The following is a 21,920-nucleotide window of genomic DNA, read 5'->3' on the forward strand; positions in this document are numbered from 1 at the left end:
TGCGTTTGATTCTGGTCGCGGTCCTGGTTTCGTAGCCACCTCTGGCTGCCTGAAGTTCCCTATTAGCTGCCTTGCAGCGACTGCCTCCCGCCTCCATGGTAAACCTCTTGTGACTAGCCCGAAATAAACCAGACTCGTATGCAAACCTGCTCTCAACACGGACTCTAAGAACAATGAGGAGAACAGGGCAATTGCCCATGTTTTTATAATGGAAGCAATGATGTTTCCTCAGGAGATTGGAGTAAATGCCTCTGATAGTGGAGGTACCTTGCTGATGGGTGAGCTGAAGAATCGCACAAGCGAGCCTGTCATTGGAAGAATTGGAGCTAATGATGTAGCTACCAAGCTGATGAGCCGGGCGCCAAGTGTAAGGTGAAAGCCTTCTTAAGAGATGGTAGCGCGTGAAGGGAGATATGCCCCGTATGCTGACATGCTTGGTGCTGTTCCTTCGGGCCTTGTTCCGCCTCCTTCCACTCAGAATTGCCATTAATGGTGATGAAACCTCTTCATACGGATCCTCTCCATGCGTGCTGAAAGGACGGTGTCTGATGTAATGGATCTCGTCGCTTGACTCGTCATGATCGCCTAACTGCAGGAGCCGCTGCCGCCAGGAGCTCCATCTCCCCCTATGTCCCATCAACCCATTGAGGGCTTTGGGTTGATAATCCTTGTCGATCTCCTCATGATTCCGAGACTGTAGCCAGGTGCCGTCCTCGATTAAGGTTGGGTGACCTGGATTAGGTCCTTCGCTGCCAGTTGTATGCATGCTTCCTTTATGATTGGGTCGTCAAACTCCCGCCAGCACCTGTCCATGGCAATGTTGGGGTTGTCTGCTCCACAGTTTGCCAGATGGTCAGCAAGACCATTCGCCTTTCTCCTGATCGTTTGAAAGATAAGACCTTTCATCCCCATAATGAGCTCAGCTATGTTTTCCGTAGCTTTGGCAAGCCTCCAATGCTTGGTTGCTTTGCTTACGGTCGTGCCTGTCTAAAGGCGTTTAGCCGCCATATGATATTAGTTACTTTATATTTGCAGTTAAATAAGTAACATTATAACTAAGATACATAGATATTTTAGTTTATTTCTTTTTTCTATTTTTCTTGTATGTGTTTTTCTTTATTGTGGGTTTGAATTATTTATTTTAATTGTGCACTTTAATTATTTATTTTAACCATGAATCTTATATTTGCACACATGTTCATTTCCCCAAAGCTAGACTATTAAACTTTTAATATTTTTTTCACTCTTTCATATCAATAACTTGACCTTATTTATTTGCTTACATGGAATATTTATTTAATTAATATTATTACCAGGGAATAACCCTTGTGGTGAAAGGGAGGTCAACCCTTGTCACCTAAAGCGAGAGGATTTATGATTCTCAGTGAATGTCTTCTTTGGTTGTTCTTAGTTACTGGGACAATCCGAGAACCAACACTTACCATTAAGGCCCTTTTTTAAAAGGGCATAATTTTCACATTCGAAATCCATTTTCAATGTCGTTTTCTTAACAACTTATTTTTTAGAGAGCTTTCGATCCAAATAGTTAATTTCAACCTTTGAAACCATATTATTTGCATATTTTAATATGGCCACTCCAAGTAAACTTTTGCTTACTGGTACCAACTACTTATGGAAATCCCATATGGAGGATGTACTAAAATGTAAATGATAGTATGAGATTACCTTGGGGAAAAAAACACTAATGCTAATAAGAGAGTCAAATGGGATAATATGAATGACAAAGTATTTGGATTAATTGAAATGTACATTTCTCCTTATTTGTGATTTCACATTCAAGGAATCGATGACTTAAATGAAGTTTGTGAAAAATCGAAAAGGATATTTGGACAACCTAAAGTGATAAGATCTCATCAACTTGAAAATCAGATCATGTCCTTAAATTTTAATAATTTATCTTCCATTGAAGAGTATTTATCTAAGTTCAAAACACTTAGACATTTACTTAAAGACTACCAGTCGAACTAAATGTTGAGCATATCATAATTATTATTCTTTCCCAGCTTATTATACATATTATGTTTTTGTATATAAATTTTATGCCACTAGAGAAACTCTAGCGTTTGCATATAAAAAACCTTATGTCGAATCTTTTGGTGACTCTCTAATAAGAGAGCAAGCAAGATATGTTCTTGCATATTGGAGTAATCAACAATGCATGTACATCTAACAAGGCCCTAGTGACCCAACAAAAAGATAAAACCAAGCATCCAAAGAAGCAAGATCCTCACAATAACAAGCAAAACAAGGGTTCCAAACCCTATCAAACAACTTCTACTCCCAATGGTGACAAAGGACCAAAATCAAAGAGTAAGAAGACTGATAGACATTGCAATTATTGTGGGAAAGATGATCATCTAGAGTCTAAATGTTTTAAAAAGATGGAAGCCTTGGAAGTAAGAATGAATAAGCAAAACAACAATCTTGATTATTCTTCTAACACTTCTTATCATGGACATGTACACTCTATTTCTAGTTTCTCCTTAAATGCAACTTCAACTTCTTCTTATGATCAATGGATTATTGATTTTAGAGCATCTTATCATATGGCTAAGAATAAAGCCATTTTTTCCACTCTTGATGGTTGTAAAACCAAACAAATATTTGTTGGTAATAATAGATCTCTTAGTGTTGTAGGGCCTGGAAGAATTCAAGTGGATAATGCTCATTTCAATGATGTATTATGTGTTCCAAGCCTTTCCTGCAACGTGCTATCAGTTTATCAGATCACTCATTCAGGTGAAGGTAAAGTAGTAGAATTTTCACCTCAACAAGTTGTAATTAAGGATTTAAAAGATCCTAAACATGTCCTTGCCACTAGAATAGTTGATGATATTGTCAAGTTGTACAAGTTTGACAACTTTAGGTCATCATTTTTTCCCTTAGTTTTTATTGCTCACAATGATGACTTATGCAAACTTTGGCATGAGTGATTTTGTCATTTAAACTATCACTCATTACAACAACTATGTAATCAAAATATGGTGATTTGTATTCCTCTTTTTTTCTTGCAGAGATGTTTTTTGTGCCAATTGTGTTCTTGGCAAACATCATCGACATATTTTTGACAAGTGTGCCTCTTGGCATGCCTCAAACCCTTTGCAATTCATAGTGATTTATGTGGTACACTTTCTTCTCCTCCCTTCTCTAAGTTCAAGTATTTCTTAATGACTTCTTCGAATGCACTTGGATTCGTTTTTTAAAACTTAAGAGTGAATTTTTTGAATTGTTCATGGCCTACAAAGCCTTTTTAGAGAGATCATTTATACATCAACTACAAAGATTAAGAACGTATAATGGAGGTGAATATGTCAACATTTTCACGACTTATAAGCCCCAAAGGATAGCTCAGTTGGTTAAGTTCTTGTTGCTAAGTACCTCGCCTATTAGGAGGTCATAGGGTAAAATATCCTCGACGCCCTTGGGGTTAGGCCTTACTAGTTTGGTCAGCGGGTAGATCCCTTCGGGTTGATCTACTTGGATTTTCCCATGGATGTAGCGACCACTTAATGTCCGTGAACCACCCTTCAAAAAACATTTTCACAACTTATTGCACAACATAGGGCATTCAAATGTAACATATTGTTACATATACACCATGACAAAATGGTATTGTTGAAATAAATAATTGTACATTAAAGGAAATTGTTGATTGTATGATTTAATGTAAAGGATTAAGTCTTAATTATTGGGTGGAAGCAATCATTTGTAATTATAAGCTTAGTGATCGATTGATAACTCTTTTTTCTAACATTTTTTCTTTTACATTAATGAAATTGCCTCAAGTGGCCATGTTGGTTGGGACTATGGATTGTCTCCCTATTATAGGGTGTTAACCACATAAAAATACTAACATTATTATCTTTGATTTGATTGTGTGAATCGTCATTGAAGATGTTTGTCATGTATGGAATACCATGTTTTCCTGAAAATGGGAACTAGGGCTTTCCCTAATTTGTGTTGGCCATATTCCTCATTGTCAAGTTCAATTCAAAACTTTCCTAATACCTCCATGTCATTATCAACCTATCCCCTATCCATTAGTATACCTTTAACCGTAAATTTAGACAAAACTATCTAGTGAGCAAGCTCTTCTCGTAGACCAAATTTTAAATAAGGTTGGGAATTATCGAGAATTTTTATATGTTGCATGCATTTTTCTAAAGCATCATTTTGGTCTCTTAATGCTTGAGCCAAAGAGCCCTCCTTCTAGCATTCCACCTCCTTATTACTAGATTAATCTACTTCATTATGCTCCTTCTCCTCCAAGTTTATTGTTGTATCCATTATCAATTTCTTCCCAACTTCATCTTTCTTCATAATCATTCCATTAGATACTCATTTTATATATTAGGGGTATCTAAACGTCCCTTTTCCCTTCCATACTTGTTTCCTTGGCGACTTGGGGCAATCCTTCTAAATGTGGCCACTTATATAACCATTCATATACTTAAAAGGGATATCCTAATGATCTAAATCGTGGATAAAATTCCATTCACCCCATAATATTTCCATTTTTTCAAGCAAATCCTTACGTAGGTCAATTTCCACTAGGATCCTCACCGACATTTTGTCCACTTTAATGGAGATATTAACCTCAAAGTCTAAGAATTTTTCTATTCCATTCCCTAATATTTTAAAACTTTTGTACTCCACATTTTCATCGATACCCTGGATAGTTTCATATAGACCTCTTGTGAATTCAGTGACTCTCTTCTAGTATTAAAGCTAGTATTCCATCCACACAAATTAAGGAAAATGTATCCCCAAGACCACTTCTAAGAGAACACCTTTTTAGATCTTATGTTGATATGGACTCGAATGCTAGTCATCCCTCAACAAGGATATGAAATTTGGGATTGTAACTTGACAATCCTCTCTAATTCAACTCCAACTATCCCTCATAGATCCCTCCACCACTTGTTTCCTCACAAGTTTTATTGCTAATGGTTTCTCCATCAGATTCATAACGTCCCCCATACCTACATATTCTCCAAAAACTGAATTCACCTTCTTTGGACTTACTTGATTTAACACACCTCTTTCTCCATTTGAATTTGTGACCTAGACTATGCTCCTGCTTCTACCCTTCAAACCATACAACTCCTATATGTTCTTCAATAAAAGGATTACCTAGACTTCTACAAGGACTTAAGGTTATTTTCGAAGATTTCCTATCTACATAGTAATGGAATTCCCTTCAATGGATTGAATGACCTCTTTTCATCAAGCTCTTTTCCACTTAGAGTCCTTTGATAACATATCCATTGGGAACTTTTGAAATTTGCTAGTGGTCCCTTCTAAATGCAAGTTAGACCTTTTCATCCAAGAGATTCACCTTCATTGGACTTGATTCATCCATGAGATTCACCTTCATTGGACTTTATTTAACACACCTCTTTCTCCATTTGAATTTGTGACCCAAAGTATGCTCCTCCTCCTATCCTTCAAACCATACAACTTCTATCTGTTCTTCAATAAAAAGATTACCTAGACCTCTACTAGGACTTAAGCTATTTTCAAAAAGTTCCTTTCTACGTAGTAATGGCATTTCCTTTAATGGATTAAATGACCTCCTTTTTTCAAGCTACTTTCCACATAGAGTCCTTTAATAACCTATCTGCTGGGGACATATGAAATTTGCTAGTGGTCCCTTCTAAATGCAAGTTAGACTTTTTGATCCAAAACATCATAAAGACCTTGTACCATTGGTCCTATCCAAAAAAATTTCACTACTTCATGATTCCACTAGTGCAGTCTCCCTTTTGATTTTCTTTGATCTCATCACTATAAGTTGTTCTTCATTTCTAGATTTTGACCAACTCACCCCAAATATTTTAGATGGATTTCAAGATGAAGTCCCCTGCTTCTTATAAAAAACAAATTAATTTCTTCTTCATTATGTCCTAAGTTCTACTATCCCAAAATGGTTGAAATTTTTATTTATATTAATATGTAAACTCTAATTACACCAATATGTGTTTCTCTGTGGGGTTTGGGTAAGCAGAGACTGTTCACCCCAACTAGTTGCATGTGTTTATTTTCGTCCTCCTTCTTCCCATTATGAATTTCCACATGGCTGTCTCTTATTGCTTGTTCTGGCATTTAAATCCCTATTCCTATTCTCTTGTCGGACGACCCTGCATCACGTGCATGTTAGAAGGTTCTGATAACCTCCTCTTCTCTTGCTAGAAGGACGACTTAAAGCTTCACGATGTTTGAAGGTTCGAAGGTAGGCGATGTTCCGCAAATTCAACTTCTTTGTTCAATTGTCTCTTCATATTATTTGACTTTCACTACCAACAATGCTAAGCTATGGTCAAACTTGACACTGTGTTTCTATGTAATAGCCTTTTTTACCTTTATTGCGAAATGTGTTTCAATTGTACTCCCTCATGCCATGAAAAACAAGTAAATTCTTATTCCCTACTACTTAGTTTTGATAAGGGTTTTTCTTAGGTTCACTTGGTGTATTTTTTGGTAGCAGAGAAAGTTTATTTCTTTTTTCTTAATTTGTTTTGTTTACGAATTATCTACATGTTTTGTAGGTCTTTAAAATTGGTTCAACAGACTCCCAATTTTTGTCTTATGAAGGTGGCTAAGGTGGTTATTTCCCTTCCACTTCGGTTATATCCTTTCCCTTGATACTTGACAAGGTGATCCATTCTCCGTGGGTAGAAAAACACCCAATGTTGGGTTTGGATTATGGTTGTGGCCATCCTCTTTTCTAGATTAAACTTGACGATGAATACATAATCTCCATTCTTGGTGGTAAGACTGGTTACAATCTGTTTAAGAACTTCGTTACCATCGAGGTTTTTAACATAAGGGTCTTTATAGTTATTGTGTCTTTCTACCCCTTGTCCATAATTCTTTTTATGTGTCTTTGGTGGTAAGGTTTTCTGACTTCCTTCAAGTTTTGTTGTTCCAGCCTTTACCCATGTTATCAAATTTTTTTCCCACTTTGATTCTTTTAGTAGTTAACGGGTTTTTACACCCCACTTATTTATTGGAGGGGTTTTCCTGCTACATATTATTTCTACAGGGGTTTGTAAAGGTTTTTTGGGGTGATGACCTTTATACAACCAACTCGAACTCTGTTTGAGCGATTTCTTCTCTTCTCAGGTAAGACCCTTGCCCCTTTTGGTTATAATTTCAGTTGTTTTCTTTATCGGTCTTACCTAACCAAGCTCTTTATGTTTTTGGAAACTTGTCATCTCCTTCACTTCCTGGAGTTATAATACTAACTGGAATAATTTTTTCCCCAGGTTTGTGAGCCACAAAGCTCTTTCTGGGTAGAATTTTTAATTTATATTCTTTGATTCGATTTCAGGGTTTTCTTGTAAAATTTAGTTGAAACCATCTAAAAAAGGACTCTTGTCTCTTGTTATTTCAGGTTAATTTATTGGAATTTTTACATTGGACTTATTGTATGTAAACCTACCTCACAGGTACATAAACGGCTAGGAAACTCTTCATCTTCTCTCTTTGGTGTAGGGTTCACCAGAACTGGAATGGTGACCGGGTTAAGACCATCTTAATTGTTTTGTCTACCACTATGTTTGGTCATAAGATTCAACCTCAAATATTATAACAATTTTTATTATGATTTTTTTTTTTATTCCACTCAGTTCTGCCTTCAATACCTTCACCACCTCAACCTTTTTAGCAATAAGATCAATGGAATGATTGCCTGTGAGCTCTTCCAGGAAAAAACATGCAAAAGCTCAGTTTAGCCAACAATTCAATCTCTAACACCCTACATTTGAGCATAAAGCAGCTAAAAGCTTTATAATACCTTGACCTTTCAATCAATTACCTCATAGGAACCATCCTAAAGAACATCCCAACATTGATAGAACTATGAGCTGTCATTTTGAAAAATAACTATTTTTCAGGACCTATTCCGAAAGGATTAAGATCACATGTAAAATCTCTTGAACTATTTGATTTGTCTTAAAATCTGCCTAATGAATCTATCCATCTCGACCTTGGCAACTTATCAAGTCTATATTACTCTCTCAACTTGACTGGAAACAACATTTCTTTTACCATAACTACAACGTTAGGGCATATTCCAATGAATGCAAGTATAGACCTTTCCAACAACAATTTGACTAGACCCATTCCATAGTTTGGAACTCTTTTTTCATCAAAAAAATGATGTTTTTTTGGTAATCCAGGTCTTTGTGGTCACCTACTAACAAATTTATGTTCAATTCCTTCAACACTCTCATATCCTCAAAAAATCAACTCACCTTAGCAATTGTAGCCATGCATGTTATCAACCAAAGCAAGGGTTTAAGCAAAGGTACCATAGTTGCCATTGTAGTTGGTGATTTTGCCAGAGTAAGCCTCCTTTATGCAGTTTTTATGTAGCATTACTGGGGAACGATAAGAAAGAATGAGTTAGAGGATAAGCCCAATTCCAGGAATACTCAGCTAGACGACAATGGAGAATGTTCTTCAAGTTTGTGTAGGGTTGGGTGGCTCTGGCTTAAAAAAAGTTGATGAGAGCTCAGATGGAAGTGTCTTGGATAATGAAGATCAACAACAAGGAACATTTGTGACATTAAATGGAGATCTTGACTTAGAATTAGATAAGCTACTCAAAGGCTCTGCATATATATTAGGTGCCAATGGTTATACTATATTTTATAAGGCAATTCTAGAAGATGGGTTGACTTTTGTAGTAAGGTGACTTGGTGATGATAGTTTGTAAAGGTACAAGGATTTTGAAGCAGAAGATAAAGCAATCGGTAGAGATAAATATCCCAACATTGTTCGCCTCTGAGCTTTCTATTGGGGTATAGAGGAAAAATTGTTGGTTTATCACTACCTTCCAAATGGAAGCTTGGAAAATGCCTATTATGGTGGGTTCTCCTGTTCTCTTTATTTATTTATTTCGTGTATGTTTGTAGGAGATCTTCAATTCGTTTCTCCAAGGTTTTTTTGACAAATATTGTCTTTCATATTCCTGCACATTAGTAGTTCCTTATGGATTCCACTCTCATCCCCTCTTCCCTTATCTAGTCACTACCAGTAACTACAAAATATTCAATGAGATTTGATCTAAAGACCTCTTTGAACATTTGCAGAAAAACATCTTCCAACCAAGCTAACACTTGGAGCTATCTCTGCAAGGTTTATGTCAACTAACCTCGGTGGGATTTTATTATTATTCCAAATAGGTTGTAGGCTTATACACAAGTATCCCATGGGCTCTGTAATTGCTCAAGTCCCTAAAATTGAAGGCATCACCAGTGATGTTGATTTCTCCTTGCCTCTTAGAATGACCCTGTATGAAACTGTAGAATTTGAATAATCCTTTATATTTTTTCTGAAGGATACAAACACGAGGAACGAGAAAATGAAGGAAACTGAAAGTTGTAGGTTTTTTATGGCAAGTGCATCATATATGTGAAATAAGATTGTTACATCAAGGAACTAAAGAGAGATTATACAAGATCACTATCTCTGCACAAGCAATTAGAGCTAGAATACAAAGTTTCATTCCAACATCAAGAATCATATCTTTCAAAATGAAAATGAAAAGTTTAGGAATAGGAATCAACTTTTTGTGATCTACCAAATTTTTTGGGATTCTTCATCTTTGCTGCTCCATAAAATAATTTATTAAAAGAAACGATATCAATGATTCTTGTTCAGATTTTGGATTTTGCAGAGTCTATCTTGGTTTCTCTTCTTTAGAATATATTCTAAGACCTTTCTTTTATTTCCAGGTTATGTGTAGTTTATTTCATTTCCCCTTTATCTTTAAGATGGATATTTATCTTTTTGTTCACGAAGTTCTCTACGATTCATTTAAATTGGATATTTGTCAACTTTTTCACTTGGTTCTTTCTATTTTGTTATAAATGGCTATTGATAATTTTTCTCATTGAGTTCCTCGGGTTGAGTATAATTATTTCCTTTCTTATCAAAGGGCATTGATTCCTTTTCATTTTCAACATTTTGGATATCCAAATCTAGTTCTCTGTAATTATTGAAAAGGGAGTCCATTATCATGTAGGGTTTGAATTGTTATTTTCCTCTTGTTGCATGTTGATCTTGATCATCTTGTTCAACTTCTAAAGTTTTTAGTGGCCTATCCTTTTCAGATCCTTTCACATGCACATTGACTAACACTATATCTCTCCAATCTTGCAGGAAGGTCATCAAATTCTCCCTTTTGTCTGCCACGGTTGGCCATAATTACAATTACAAAGGGAGTAGCCAGAGGTATGGCTTATTTACACAAAAGAAATTATGTTCATGGAAATATTAAGCCAAGAAACATCCTTTTGGGGCTTGACATGGAATCACACATAACAGATTTTGGACTAGAAAAACCATTGACAAATATCAATGTCACTGGTTTCTAACTTCTGGCATCACCCGCGAAGCATCAGGCCTGTATTTATGTCATTCCGTTAGTCATGCCTTCATTTTACTGGTGTGATATTCAATGTTGAAAACTCAATGGTCACGACTCGTCCATTTTACTGTGAAATCAAATGTTATTTCTCTATCCTCTTAAATAAAAGGACCCTGCTAGTGGTCTTCACCAACTTGGATATTTTTGGTTGCATGGGATTTTAATGTGAACACATCGTTTCCATTAATTCAAACCAAAAAATGAAATTGTTTGAATTCAAACTGAAACATCCAACGCTTACTCTCTTGGTAAAACTTACTTTCATTCATTGTGGCTCATTAACATTTAAAATAGCTTGCTATACTCAATATCGAGAAGACGCTAACAAATTTAATGTGAATTTTTCCTTGAAATGTCAATGTAGTTGTTGTCCAAATTTCCATCTCTGACAGTGTTAAAGAGTGGGAAAATTGGACCTGCAACCACATAAGGAAGGATAACACAAAAGAGAGAATAAATAATGCATCATTGATCCATCACTCAACATAAGTACATATATATAGATGAAGAATCGCTGAAATAAATTTGTTCTCAGGCATAAAATACCAACCATCAAAGAAATTTTATATATAAATAAAATAAATGTTATAATTTTCAACACACATTCTAGATAACATAATTTTTTTTCCTTATGTCACATCTAAGTATTAAATTATCAATTCATTTAATCATTTGTATTATAACAACTATCAATACGTATAATCAAATGTAAAACTTTTATATTATAATTATAAAGTTTATCTATCCAAAATATTCAATTATTTAGATGATAGAAAGAAAAAGTGCAATTTATGATAATTTATTGGACAATGCCAATGTCAAGGTATAGTAGCTCTACCATCCACCTAAGGAACCTTGAAGATATATTTTCAGGGAACAAGCGTTGCACTAGATCCCATGATAGCTTACAGACAACATCCGCATTGCTTGGCAGTCCATGCACATCGAAGAACTTTGTATCTCCATACCAGGCCCTAGAGGCATTGAAAACTCTCAAACCCAACCAAAAGTGGGATGTTTATTTATGTGGGGTTATTTTTTTGGAGATTCTTACTTGGAAGCCACCCTCAAATAAGGATTTTGCAGCATGGGTCAAAGCTTGCTTGATTACAAGCATCGCCTTTTGCACATCATAAATCCTACTCTTCGACCAAAGGTTGAAGGAAAAGGGAAAATATCTCAGTATCTTTGGGGATTGCACCATCAATGAAGGAGATATTATATTTTCTAGAAAAGCTACCATCATCTACAACATATTAACCAATTCTTTCTACTTAGGTACCATCCTTGCTTTGAAATAAGTTGGACAAAGCTGAGGACTTACACCCACATTGAGATGACTCATATAAACAAATCTATGATTAGCACTCAACAATAGACAATTTCAGCAGGCAACTCAGTTGCTTATGAAATGAGCATAATCTCCTTAAAGATTTCGATATTTCTACAATTGAGGTTTGTAGCAAAGCTAAGGGATCAAAATTAACTTGATGCTTATGAGGCATCCACGTTCTCATAGTTTACTTGTAACACATTCTCAATTTTGATAAGAAGGTGATAGATGGTGTATCAACATTGCAATGACAAGGGATGGATTTTAATTGCAAGTTGGACCATAGCAGATTAATGAAAATCCTTATTGAAAATTGGATCTGTTGGTTCAACTATAGTCATAATTTATATATACATAGAAGAAACTGCTCCTTTTTCAAGCTAGAGTATTTATATATACATGTGCTTCTCAATATCAAATGATAACTTATCAAAGCCATGAAAATGCTACATAGTTGTCTTCTTAGGAAGACCATGAAATATGATAAGTCATAATGTGTTTGTATTTGTATTTTATTCTACATAACATCTTCTTAGTTGGAGAATAATTGGTTGTAGTATGTATATCAATTTCTATGGAATGTTTTTGTTGTTATAAATTGAAGAGGTCCATCATACCATATTCCTCGTAACTTATATTTTATTGATGACTACATTGATTACTTTATAGAGTTTGGAGGATGAACACATCATAATGAATCCATTAATTACATTACACTATTGGGATAATGTTACATCATAACAATATGGATTGGATTAATGGACAAATATATTGTAATGTTATGAGATATCATTAATTTAAATCATGCTAAAATTATGCACCCATTATACATTATTTTAAATGCATAGTGTTATTTTTATCGTAAACTGGTTAAGCATAAACTAATTCACTCCATTCCACATGAGTTTAAATGCAAATTGTAGTGATGAGAAAAAATTTAATTTGTTAAAAATAATTGTGAGAGAAATATAACTTTGGGATATTATTTATAATTGTGTTAAAAAGTTAGTTTGCCTGATATAATTAACATAAAAGCTTTTCTAACCTATAAATTGATTTTCGTGTGCAATTTTTTAATTGACAATATTGATTTGATTATAGATTTTATCTTTCACAAAGGTTGGATTCCAAGTAGATATTCACATGGGAGAACATGGTGGTGGAAGTGATTAGTACAATATTTGCTATATATATATATATATATATATATATATATATATATATTATTTTTTTAATAATCGGGTTAGGATTGATGTCAAAGGTGTACCCAAAAAAATAAAATATATACATAAAAGTTATGTCTTTTCAGAAAATATTTCACTTTGAAATCTATAGAAAAAGTTGATATAATTATTGCACTAACTATCATTGGTTTTAACCTTTAATTATTTTCAAGTTTGTAAAACAAGGAATTCATACAAACATATATTAAATCTTTCAACTATATTTGTATTCTTCATACATGGGAAGTTTTGTTTCATTTAATTTATATTTAAAAATAAATAAAATCAATATTTTCACATAAAAAAATTAAAGGTTGATATAATTATTGCATTAATTATCATTGGTTTTAACCTTTAATTATTTTCAAGTTTGTAAAACAACAAATTCATACAAACATATATTAAATCTTCCAACTATATATGATTCTTCATATATGAGAAGTTTTGATTCATTTAATCTATATTAAAAAACAAATAAAATCAATATTTTCACCAAAAAATTATGTAAGAGGTTAAACTAAAAAATAAATAAAATCAAAATTTGCACCTAAAAAGGCATGTAATAAGTTAAACTAGATATAATTAATATTTTTAAACAATTGAAATATTAAAATAGATTTATATGTTACATTTTTGATAAAAAAGTTTAATGAATTAGTTATATTGTTATGTTTGGATAAAGTGAACAAACATTAATATGAAATAAAATATAAGTTAAATTAAAAGTGAAATTAAGGAAAGCCAAGGGTTTTTTTGGCATTCAATAGTCAATATAAACATAAGAATGTCAATTTGAAAATGTTTTTAGTTACAAGTATAATTAAGAAAATATTAAATTTATATCTATAACTAATGGGCAAAACCCTATGTTACATATGATTTTTTTTAGAGTAAGTTTTTATTAGATTAGTAGAATTTATATAGAGTACATGCATGTAGAGTCTTGGATGGATGGTGTTCGAATTGAACATATTCAAAAAACAAAAAAAAAAACTTATCTACCCTGGAACTAGCATTGTGCAAAGGCTATATATATTGTGCTGGTAACGATTGACATTGTTTTAAGACATTTATGTCACTTCAATTTTATTTTTAAATTAACGTCGTAATATATTATTTAGAAGATATATAAAAACTCAAATTTAAATTATATTTTATTATCTCTTTATTTCTATATTTGATTTGATTATTACCTTCCACACCTCCCACTCTTCCTTCTCTATTTAATTTAATTATTACCTTCCACACCTCCCACTCTTCCTTCTCTATTTAATTTGATTATTACCTTGCACACATCCCACTCTTCCTATCACGGTCACTTTACCACTCTTGGTACAATTGCTAAGATAGGATTACCCTTCTAATAATTGAAACAGCCACAACGAAATAACACTTATTTGACCTAGCCGAGTGGCACTCCAACATAGTAAGGCAAATACAAAACTTTAATGAATCAATTAGAAATTAACTCGACTCGACGGGGCTAAACAAATCCGCCCCACCGCGTGGGAATGCGACGGTTCGACTTAAAGCAACTAGGGTTCGTTAAAAAATAGGGTTTTGTAAGGGTTAGGGTTTTAACCTAGCGTCCTGAAGGCCTTAAGGATTTCTCAGTTTGCTCTGGTAAGGCACAGGCATCTGGCCGAGCGCAAGGAGTAGAGGAGCATTTCTCAGTTTGCTCTGGTAAGCCACAGGCATCTGGCGGAGCGCAAGGAGTAGAGGAGTGCGGAGACATCATGGTTAGAATTCCATGGCTCTTGCTATTTGTTTTTTCTGTTATGATGTTTACAGTAAGCGTTTTATTATGCTCCTGAAGTTGTAATGCATGGATCTCAACACTGCTGCATTTCTCCCATATGCAGATCGAAAAACCTGATATACGAGTTGATTTTTCACACGATCATTATATGTCTCCTAAGTTTGTTTAAAATCCTCGTTATATGGCTTTTATCTCGTGTACATGTTCTTGTGTTCGAGTTGCAAGGGCTTTTGTTTAGTAACGGAGTGAGAAGTTTATGGATTTGACTTCTATCTTCCACGAGGCAGCATAAATAGACTTATCTACTCTGCATAAACATTTTTTTCGTGTAACATCCATAGATCCTTTTTCTGTAGTGTTTCCTTCGTGCGTTTGTTTTTATGTATTTGTTTGAGAGAGAAGTATTTTATTGATACACAGGAGAGGGTTTAGGTTTTTCTATATTCTTCTTATTCTGATGATCTGTGAGTGGGTCGCTTTCTAGATTATTTATATAATCACCACCTCTTTCATGAGTAATCATCTTCATCTTTGTATGAAGGCTTATCGTTACAAACCAAAATGTGCCGTTTTATGTTAATTGCTATGTAAGTTGAAAATAAATTTCTCCCGTTTGTTACTGCCTATACTGTCGCCCCTCAAATGATCTTGAAAAAGAGGCTTTTTCATAGTTATATTTGTTTGTTACTAGTGCATCCACGAACGCGATCCGAGGCGCTGCACTGCATACCCCAAACTTCCTTTGCGTTAGATTCTAGGTCAAGAGGTTTTTATTTGGTCGGATTCAACTGGGACTTTCTGTTGGCATCATCCCTTTATGACATGCTATATTGGTGGGGCAGACCACAATGAGCATGGAACACTCCTTGGCGATTCGAGGCTCGCCATCCTCACCAGTGGATTAAAGGCTCATTAACAACATATAAGGATAGAGTTGGTTTTCGACAAAAATACCAGAGTTCAGATAGCCCATCCTCTTGAGGTGCTTTGCTGCACTCATATTCATCCGTGCCGTCACCATATTCACCATGATTGCAGCATGTACAGGATTGCTGAATCCTCCTTTTGTTCTGGTGCATTAGCTTCATCGTACTTCTTTTGACTGGCTTGGGTTGAATTTGATGTATTTCATCTCAGCAAGTATACTGTTATGCTCTAAATTGTTCTGGTCAATTCAGTGTTCATAGCTGCTTAAATATTCTTTTGGCCCTTGTCCTTCAGGTCTGAACTGGGAAACCAAGGTCACCCATCTCCTTCCTTGTTCTCCTTAAGTCCCAGCTTGGCCAGACAACACCAATACCATTCCTCATTCTTCTCCTGAGCAAGAAAACAACATGATGTGTAAGGCTTATCCATAGTCTCGGATAAATCTTGCAGAAATTTCGTTATCACAGGAAATGCTGTCTAAATCTCAAGCAACTTGTTCCCTACTCCAAACAGACAGGCAATATTTTAGGTTTCATGACTGTTCAATCGATATATCAATATCAATCTACCTAATTTCTTAAGCTATGTTTACTTGTGCTGACGTTGCCGTTAAATCCATTGATTGCATCAGTCTCATGATTCCCATAGGTTAACCTCGCAGTTAGCTCTCAGGTTGGCACAATGCTACCATTCCTTATTCTGCTCGTGAGCAGGTGAAGAACAACGAAAGTTAAAGGTCCAAGTATGACTTTCAGCACTTCTATCATATCTGAATTTCTTCCCACCAATGTTCTAAAACTTGGACTCAGACTCAGAATCGACCGCTCAACCAAAGGGAGAAGAAGAATGGCTCACTCACCACCTGCTAGATAGACATTCTCTCTGTAGCAGCCCTAGACCATGAGGGCTTTTGAGGGAATCTACCAGACCAGGAGAAGTGCCGGATCGGATCGGGGATAGGGAATAGGGAATCGGATCATGAGGGAGGCCCTTACCCTTCTTCTTTCTTATTGCCTGAAACGAGCATTGATTCAGTGAGTGTGCACTCAACTCAGACTCCAACTCGGTATCGATTCAGACTAGTACATTAAATATTTAGTTTTTAATACATAACATACATCAACAGATTTTCATTCATGTTTTCAAACTCAAAGCATTATAATAATAGAGAGAAGTCAACACCTGACCAAAGTATGCTCATGAATATATCTATTATATCAAAATGGCACTCAGTGCAGTGTCCAATACATGTAATATATAGAGATCAGAACAAAAACACATAACCAATGCTGCTCCAAAAACCAACTCCTCAGTGCTGCTCCAGAGATTGCCCAACAACCTCTTCAATGCTGCCCCAAAAACCAACTCCTCAGTGCTGCTCCAGAGATTGCCCAAGAACCTCTTCAATGCTGCTCCAAAAACCAACTCCAACTGCTCACAGATTCCTCATAAATGCTCACATAAATGCAATGAGATAGCTGTGAGGAAATATGTGGGGGTTGGGTCACCTTTATAGGCATGGGAGAGGGGTAGAGGGGCTAGGAAATAGTTTAAACAAAAAAAATGATTTCAAGTCTGCCCAACCCGCCTTTTTTTCCTGCTGCCGAGACCGGCCAGTTTAAGTCGGGCTCGGCCGCTGCATTATCGGATTGGCCAAGTCAATGACCAACTTGGTCTGTTCGGTAACGGACCGGCAGCTGAACTGGATAATTGACCTAGTCAGTCTGGGCAGGGGTATGGCTTGTCAACCAGGCTGAGTCTGAGTTAGACCGGCCTAGTTTTAAAACTTATGCTTCCCCACTGCCCCCTCCTGTATGAAGGCATGATTTTTTGAAAGATTTCTTCCTCCTATCATTCTTCACTAGATGCAGCAGGCTTTAGCAGTTACATCATTATATCTTTCAGATGGTCCTTTATTATTTGAAATGCTGTCTAAATCCCTAAGGACTTGCTCCTGTACTCAACAAACATGCAATGATTTAGGTTTCATGACTGCTCAATTGATGTATCTATATTTCTCTCCAATCCATCTCAAGCTATGTTTCCTAGTGCTACCATTGCTATCAAAGTCGTTAATTGTATTGGTCTCACAATTAGTATGGGTCACGATCTATTGCAACAACATTATTTGTGAAGTCTAATGGTTTTACATTGATCCTTCAATCACTTGCTTCTCGTGGATGTGGATATCTGGAATTTACTTACCAGCATTTTCCCGCACCCTTATTGATTTTTATAATGTATACAGCAGATATGTTACATGTGGCTACGGAACAGGGCACTCCGTGTTTAGGGCATGTGTATCATGTGTTGCAGTGTCTGACACTTGGGACATATGTGACATGTGTGCTTTTAAATTTTTTGTTAGACTTATTTTTAGTTTTATATGTGTATATTTTGCTCCTTGTGTCTTACTGTGCCAGTGTTAAGTGATTTAGGCTTGTATACATTCTAGTAAAGTTGTACATAAGGATTACTTAGGAGTCAATTTGCCCTGTCTATACAGTTCTCAGAAATACGGTATTCAAAACAGGAACTTTGGATTGCAATGTTCTTTTTAAATTCCTTTCATAGGTAAGGAGTTGCACCACTATGTTAATGGATCTTTATTTGTTGATGCTCTCTTCTATAGAAATTAACAATTGTTGTGGCTATTTTATTGGAATTTTATGACTTGAAACATAAAAGTAGTGCTTTATTCTATTTCCTGTATAGGACAACAAAACCTATAACAAAAATTATTGTTAAGTATATGTCTGGTAGCCATTGTACATATCGAAGAGTGGATTTGCCATATTTATTCTCAAGGTTCAAATTTCCATTGTTAGCAGGTTTATCAGAGGGGAAAAATAATAGAACAGGCTTCTTTTGCTTACTGTGCCTGAGATTTATTTTTGGTTTTTGGTTGCAGCCTTTCAGACGCTATGTCGAGATTGGGCGTGTAGCTCTTGTTAACTATGGGCCTGACTATGGGAAGCTTGTTGTAATTGTCGATGTTGTTGACCAGAACCGGGTATGTAGCCTCAGCCTGCCTTCCTATTTGTTCTGCTTACATAGTGAATCTTTTTGTTCAATGTAAGACCATAAACGAAACTTTGATGCAAGACAATAATTATGAATTGACACCAATTACAAAGACAGTTTGGCACAAAATTGGCTGATTTGAGAAGCATCTTGCTGGGTGGGTATGGTCGGGTGTATTTTACAATGCTCCTTTGAATACCATATACTGAGATTTACATCAGTGGAACCAGGAGTTCAGTCTTATTAATGAAATGGATTTTATCAGACCTAGGTATTGGAAGCATCTGATTAGTATCCATCCTTTACAGTAGTTACGAATACATTTTGATTTGCATATTTTATCCCCAATTCTACATTAATGTTACTTGCCTGGGTTTCTGCATTTGTCGTATACTATTAATAATCCAACTCTGCATTTTCTTTCATGCTTAGTTGGTTATTGATCTGACACAGAATAGTCTATTATGCAACATATAAGTGGAATCCCGGTGACAATTAACAAGGATAGAGTGAGAAGTAGTGCATGAAACCATTGACAAAAGAAATAGGATTCAACATGTGGAAACTGGACCTCTCTTGCCTAATTTATTAGCCAGACACTAGAGTACTTGAATCTTGAATGGCTTCTCAGGACACATATTAGTTCAGGAATAAAGTCAGAACTAGTGCATGAAAACATTAATAAATGAGGTTGAATACATTGTTTGGAATCTGGATCTATTTTACCTAGTTTGCCAGCCAAACACTAGGGTACTTAAATCCACTTAAATCTTGACTAGTTTCTCAAGTTAAGTCTTGGTTCAGAAATGAGTTCTTGGGATAATGTCAGTATCAGTAGATCAAATATTTTGAAATGCTTAGAATATGAAAGAGAGAAATCATAAGAAAACATTGGCATGCCTAAATGTTGAGCCCTAAATTACATCACAAAACTCATGTACATGTGGCTAGTTTTTTACAATCCTGCACTAGTATGGACCTGTGTCAAATGATTGACATGAAATGGTACATTGGTATATGTCCTTAGCTATTTGAAGTTATCTGTGTTCATTTAACCAGAGTGTGTTTTGTAGGCACTCTGGGTGTTTCAGGCCTAGAAAGCGCACATTGTGTATCACAAAACTCATGTACATGTGGGTAGTTTTTTACAATCCTGCACTAATATGGACCTGTGTCAAATGATTGACATGAAATGGTACATTGGTATATGTCCTTATCTATTTGAAGTTATCTGTGTTCATTTAACCAGAGTGTGTTTTGTAGGCACTCTGGGTGTTTCAGGCCTAGAAAGCGCACATTGTGTGGTCCACAAGGGTCATACTATACGGGTTTTCTATACTATACTATACCTCTCTATCATTGATTGCTACCATTTTGTGTTGTAACAGGCATTGGTTGATGCACCGAAGATGGTGAGATCTCAAATGAACTTTAAAAGGCTTTCACTGACAGATATCAAGATTGACATTCCTAGAGTACCAAAGAAGAAAGTTTTAATTGATGCTATGGAGTCTGCAGGTTTGAAATTTTTTACCGGGCAGTCCTGTTTTGCTGATACTTTTGGTATCCTAAATTTTGGCAGTGGGTGGTAACTTTTTTTAATTGGGTAATAACTGTTGTAATTTAATTTAATTTACAGAAGTTCAAAAGAGATGGGAGAATAGTTCATGGGGTCGAAAATTAATCGTGCAAAAGCGAAGAGCTGAATTGAACGATTTTGAGAGATTTAAAATCATGCTGGCTAAAATCAAGGTTTGTTCTTGATCTCTTTTGAAGCAAACAATGAATGATCCATTTTTTTAGTCGGTTAAAATTTTTCTAATCGTCTCACAGCTTATCTTATATTGAATGCAGAGGGGAACACTAATCAAGCGCGAGCTTTCAAAGTTGAAAAAGGAGAACCCTGTCTGAGAATAATTTTTGAAGTACTGTTTTTATTCATTTTTGTTTTTAGAGACTGCTGCAAATTCGAGCTCACTTGTGGGAAATTTAGGTTGTATTGGTGCTTATGTTATTACAATTTTCATGAAAATTTTGATCTGTTGGGTAGTGTTTATTTGTCAAAGCAAGCCTTACATCTTGAGATCAAAACCTTGGATCATCAAGAAAGCAAGCATTTGAGGCAGAAATCAATTAGCATGTGGATGTTATTTATCTAATATTTAGAACATTTGATATTTGGTTAGTCAATACCTTCAGTGGTAGGAAATGGGATTTTAAATATTTAACTGTCCATGCAATGGTAAAGTTTCTTTTGGAACTCTCTTTTCTCGTGACATGCTTTGAAATTCCTAAAAGTTCCAAGTATACAACTCGAACATATTATCAGAAGTTTATAAATATTGTTTGCTTGTTTGTTCTTCTTATTCTTGTACTACTTTACTAGAGACCTGACCAAGAAACTTGTTTCTTCTTCTGATCTCATTTCCATCTTGTCACTATCGTACAATATAAATCAATTTAATATACCTAATACATGCACATCTCTTCTTCCATGAACGGCTTCAGTGTTGTTTCTTGTTCTGCATTTTGCATTTGGGTGTGTCCTGTTTCTGATAACATCTTGGATATGGATGCTTCATTGTCGAATTGGAAGTTGCTTTTTGTTTTTTTGTATAACTGTAACTGTAACTTGTATTCATATTTACAACAACGTTTGGGGCACGGCCTTAAGCCTTACATAAAAAATCCACAAATTCTATGTGGCAGGTAATTACAATCAGTTCTTTCCATCTGCCAGAATGCATAAAAAGCTAGTCTAAAGAGGTTGCAGTCCTATAATATCTTGTGGTGGAAACTTGCCAAAAACTCCCAAAAGTTTGCATGGTTTTATATATATCGTAAAGCTCAAAAGCAGGGGGGTTGGAGTTTCAGAATGACCTTCGGAGTTCCTAGATGGAGGAGAGCCTGACTGCCTCAGACTAAGGGTCATTTGCACCTCAAGCTTTTGATGTAGGCATGCTATCTCATCCCCACTCCTCTGGATGAGTGTCCTATAATCAATGAGCATTTCCACTGTTGAAGTGACACTGTAAACCAACTGATTATACTTCAATTGCAGCTTGAGAATGTCTGTTTGCAGTTACAACTGCTTCCCTCAATTGACCCAGATTGCTCGGCATATTGACAATAATTTTGTCAGTTTTTTGCTTCATATTTTGATGGGATCCTTCTAGCTTCAGAGCAAACTTTGTA

General features: G+C 35.4%; 1 protein-coding gene and 1 pseudogene across 1 annotated transcript; both read left to right on the forward strand.

Annotated features, from left to right (window-relative positions):
* The first annotated feature begins 849 nt into the window (after positions 1–849).
* Positions 850–11,595, forward strand: LOC149138553 (putative LRR receptor-like serine/threonine-protein kinase At4g37250; annotated as a pseudogene).
* A 2,913-nt stretch (positions 11,596–14,508) lies between these two features.
* Positions 14,509–20,915, forward strand: LOC149138554 (large ribosomal subunit protein eL14z-like). The gene is made up of 5 exons (XM_089453214.1): positions 14,509–14,754; positions 18,613–18,714; positions 20,114–20,243; positions 20,365–20,477; positions 20,580–20,915. The coding sequence occupies exons 1-5, from the start codon at positions 14,752–14,754 to the stop codon at positions 20,634–20,636; spliced, it is 405 nt and encodes a 134-aa protein (XP_089309340.1). The 5' UTR covers positions 14,509–14,751; the 3' UTR covers positions 20,637–20,915.
* The last annotated feature ends 1,005 nt before the right edge of the window (positions 20,916–21,920 follow it).

This window comes from Pinus tabuliformis, chromosome X (assembly GCF_031772625.1).
Source record: "Pinus tabuliformis cultivar Carrire ecotype Pingquan chromosome X, CPIR1, whole genome shotgun sequence".
NCBI lineage: Eukaryota > Viridiplantae > Streptophyta > Pinopsida > Pinales > Pinaceae > Pinus > Pinus tabuliformis.

What these genes read in the sequence shown, in the direction of transcription:
- LOC149138554 (XM_089453214.1), top strand. An exon ending in ATGTTGTTGACCAGAACCGG is followed by an intron (nt 18,715 to 20,113) that starts GTATGTAGCCTC and finishes GTGTTGTAACAG; the next exon opens with GCATTGGTTGATGCACCGAA. An exon ending in TGATGCTATGGAGTCTGCAG is followed by an intron (nt 20,244 to 20,364) that starts GTTTGAAATTTT and finishes TTTAATTTACAG; the next exon opens with AAGTTCAAAAGAGATGGGAG.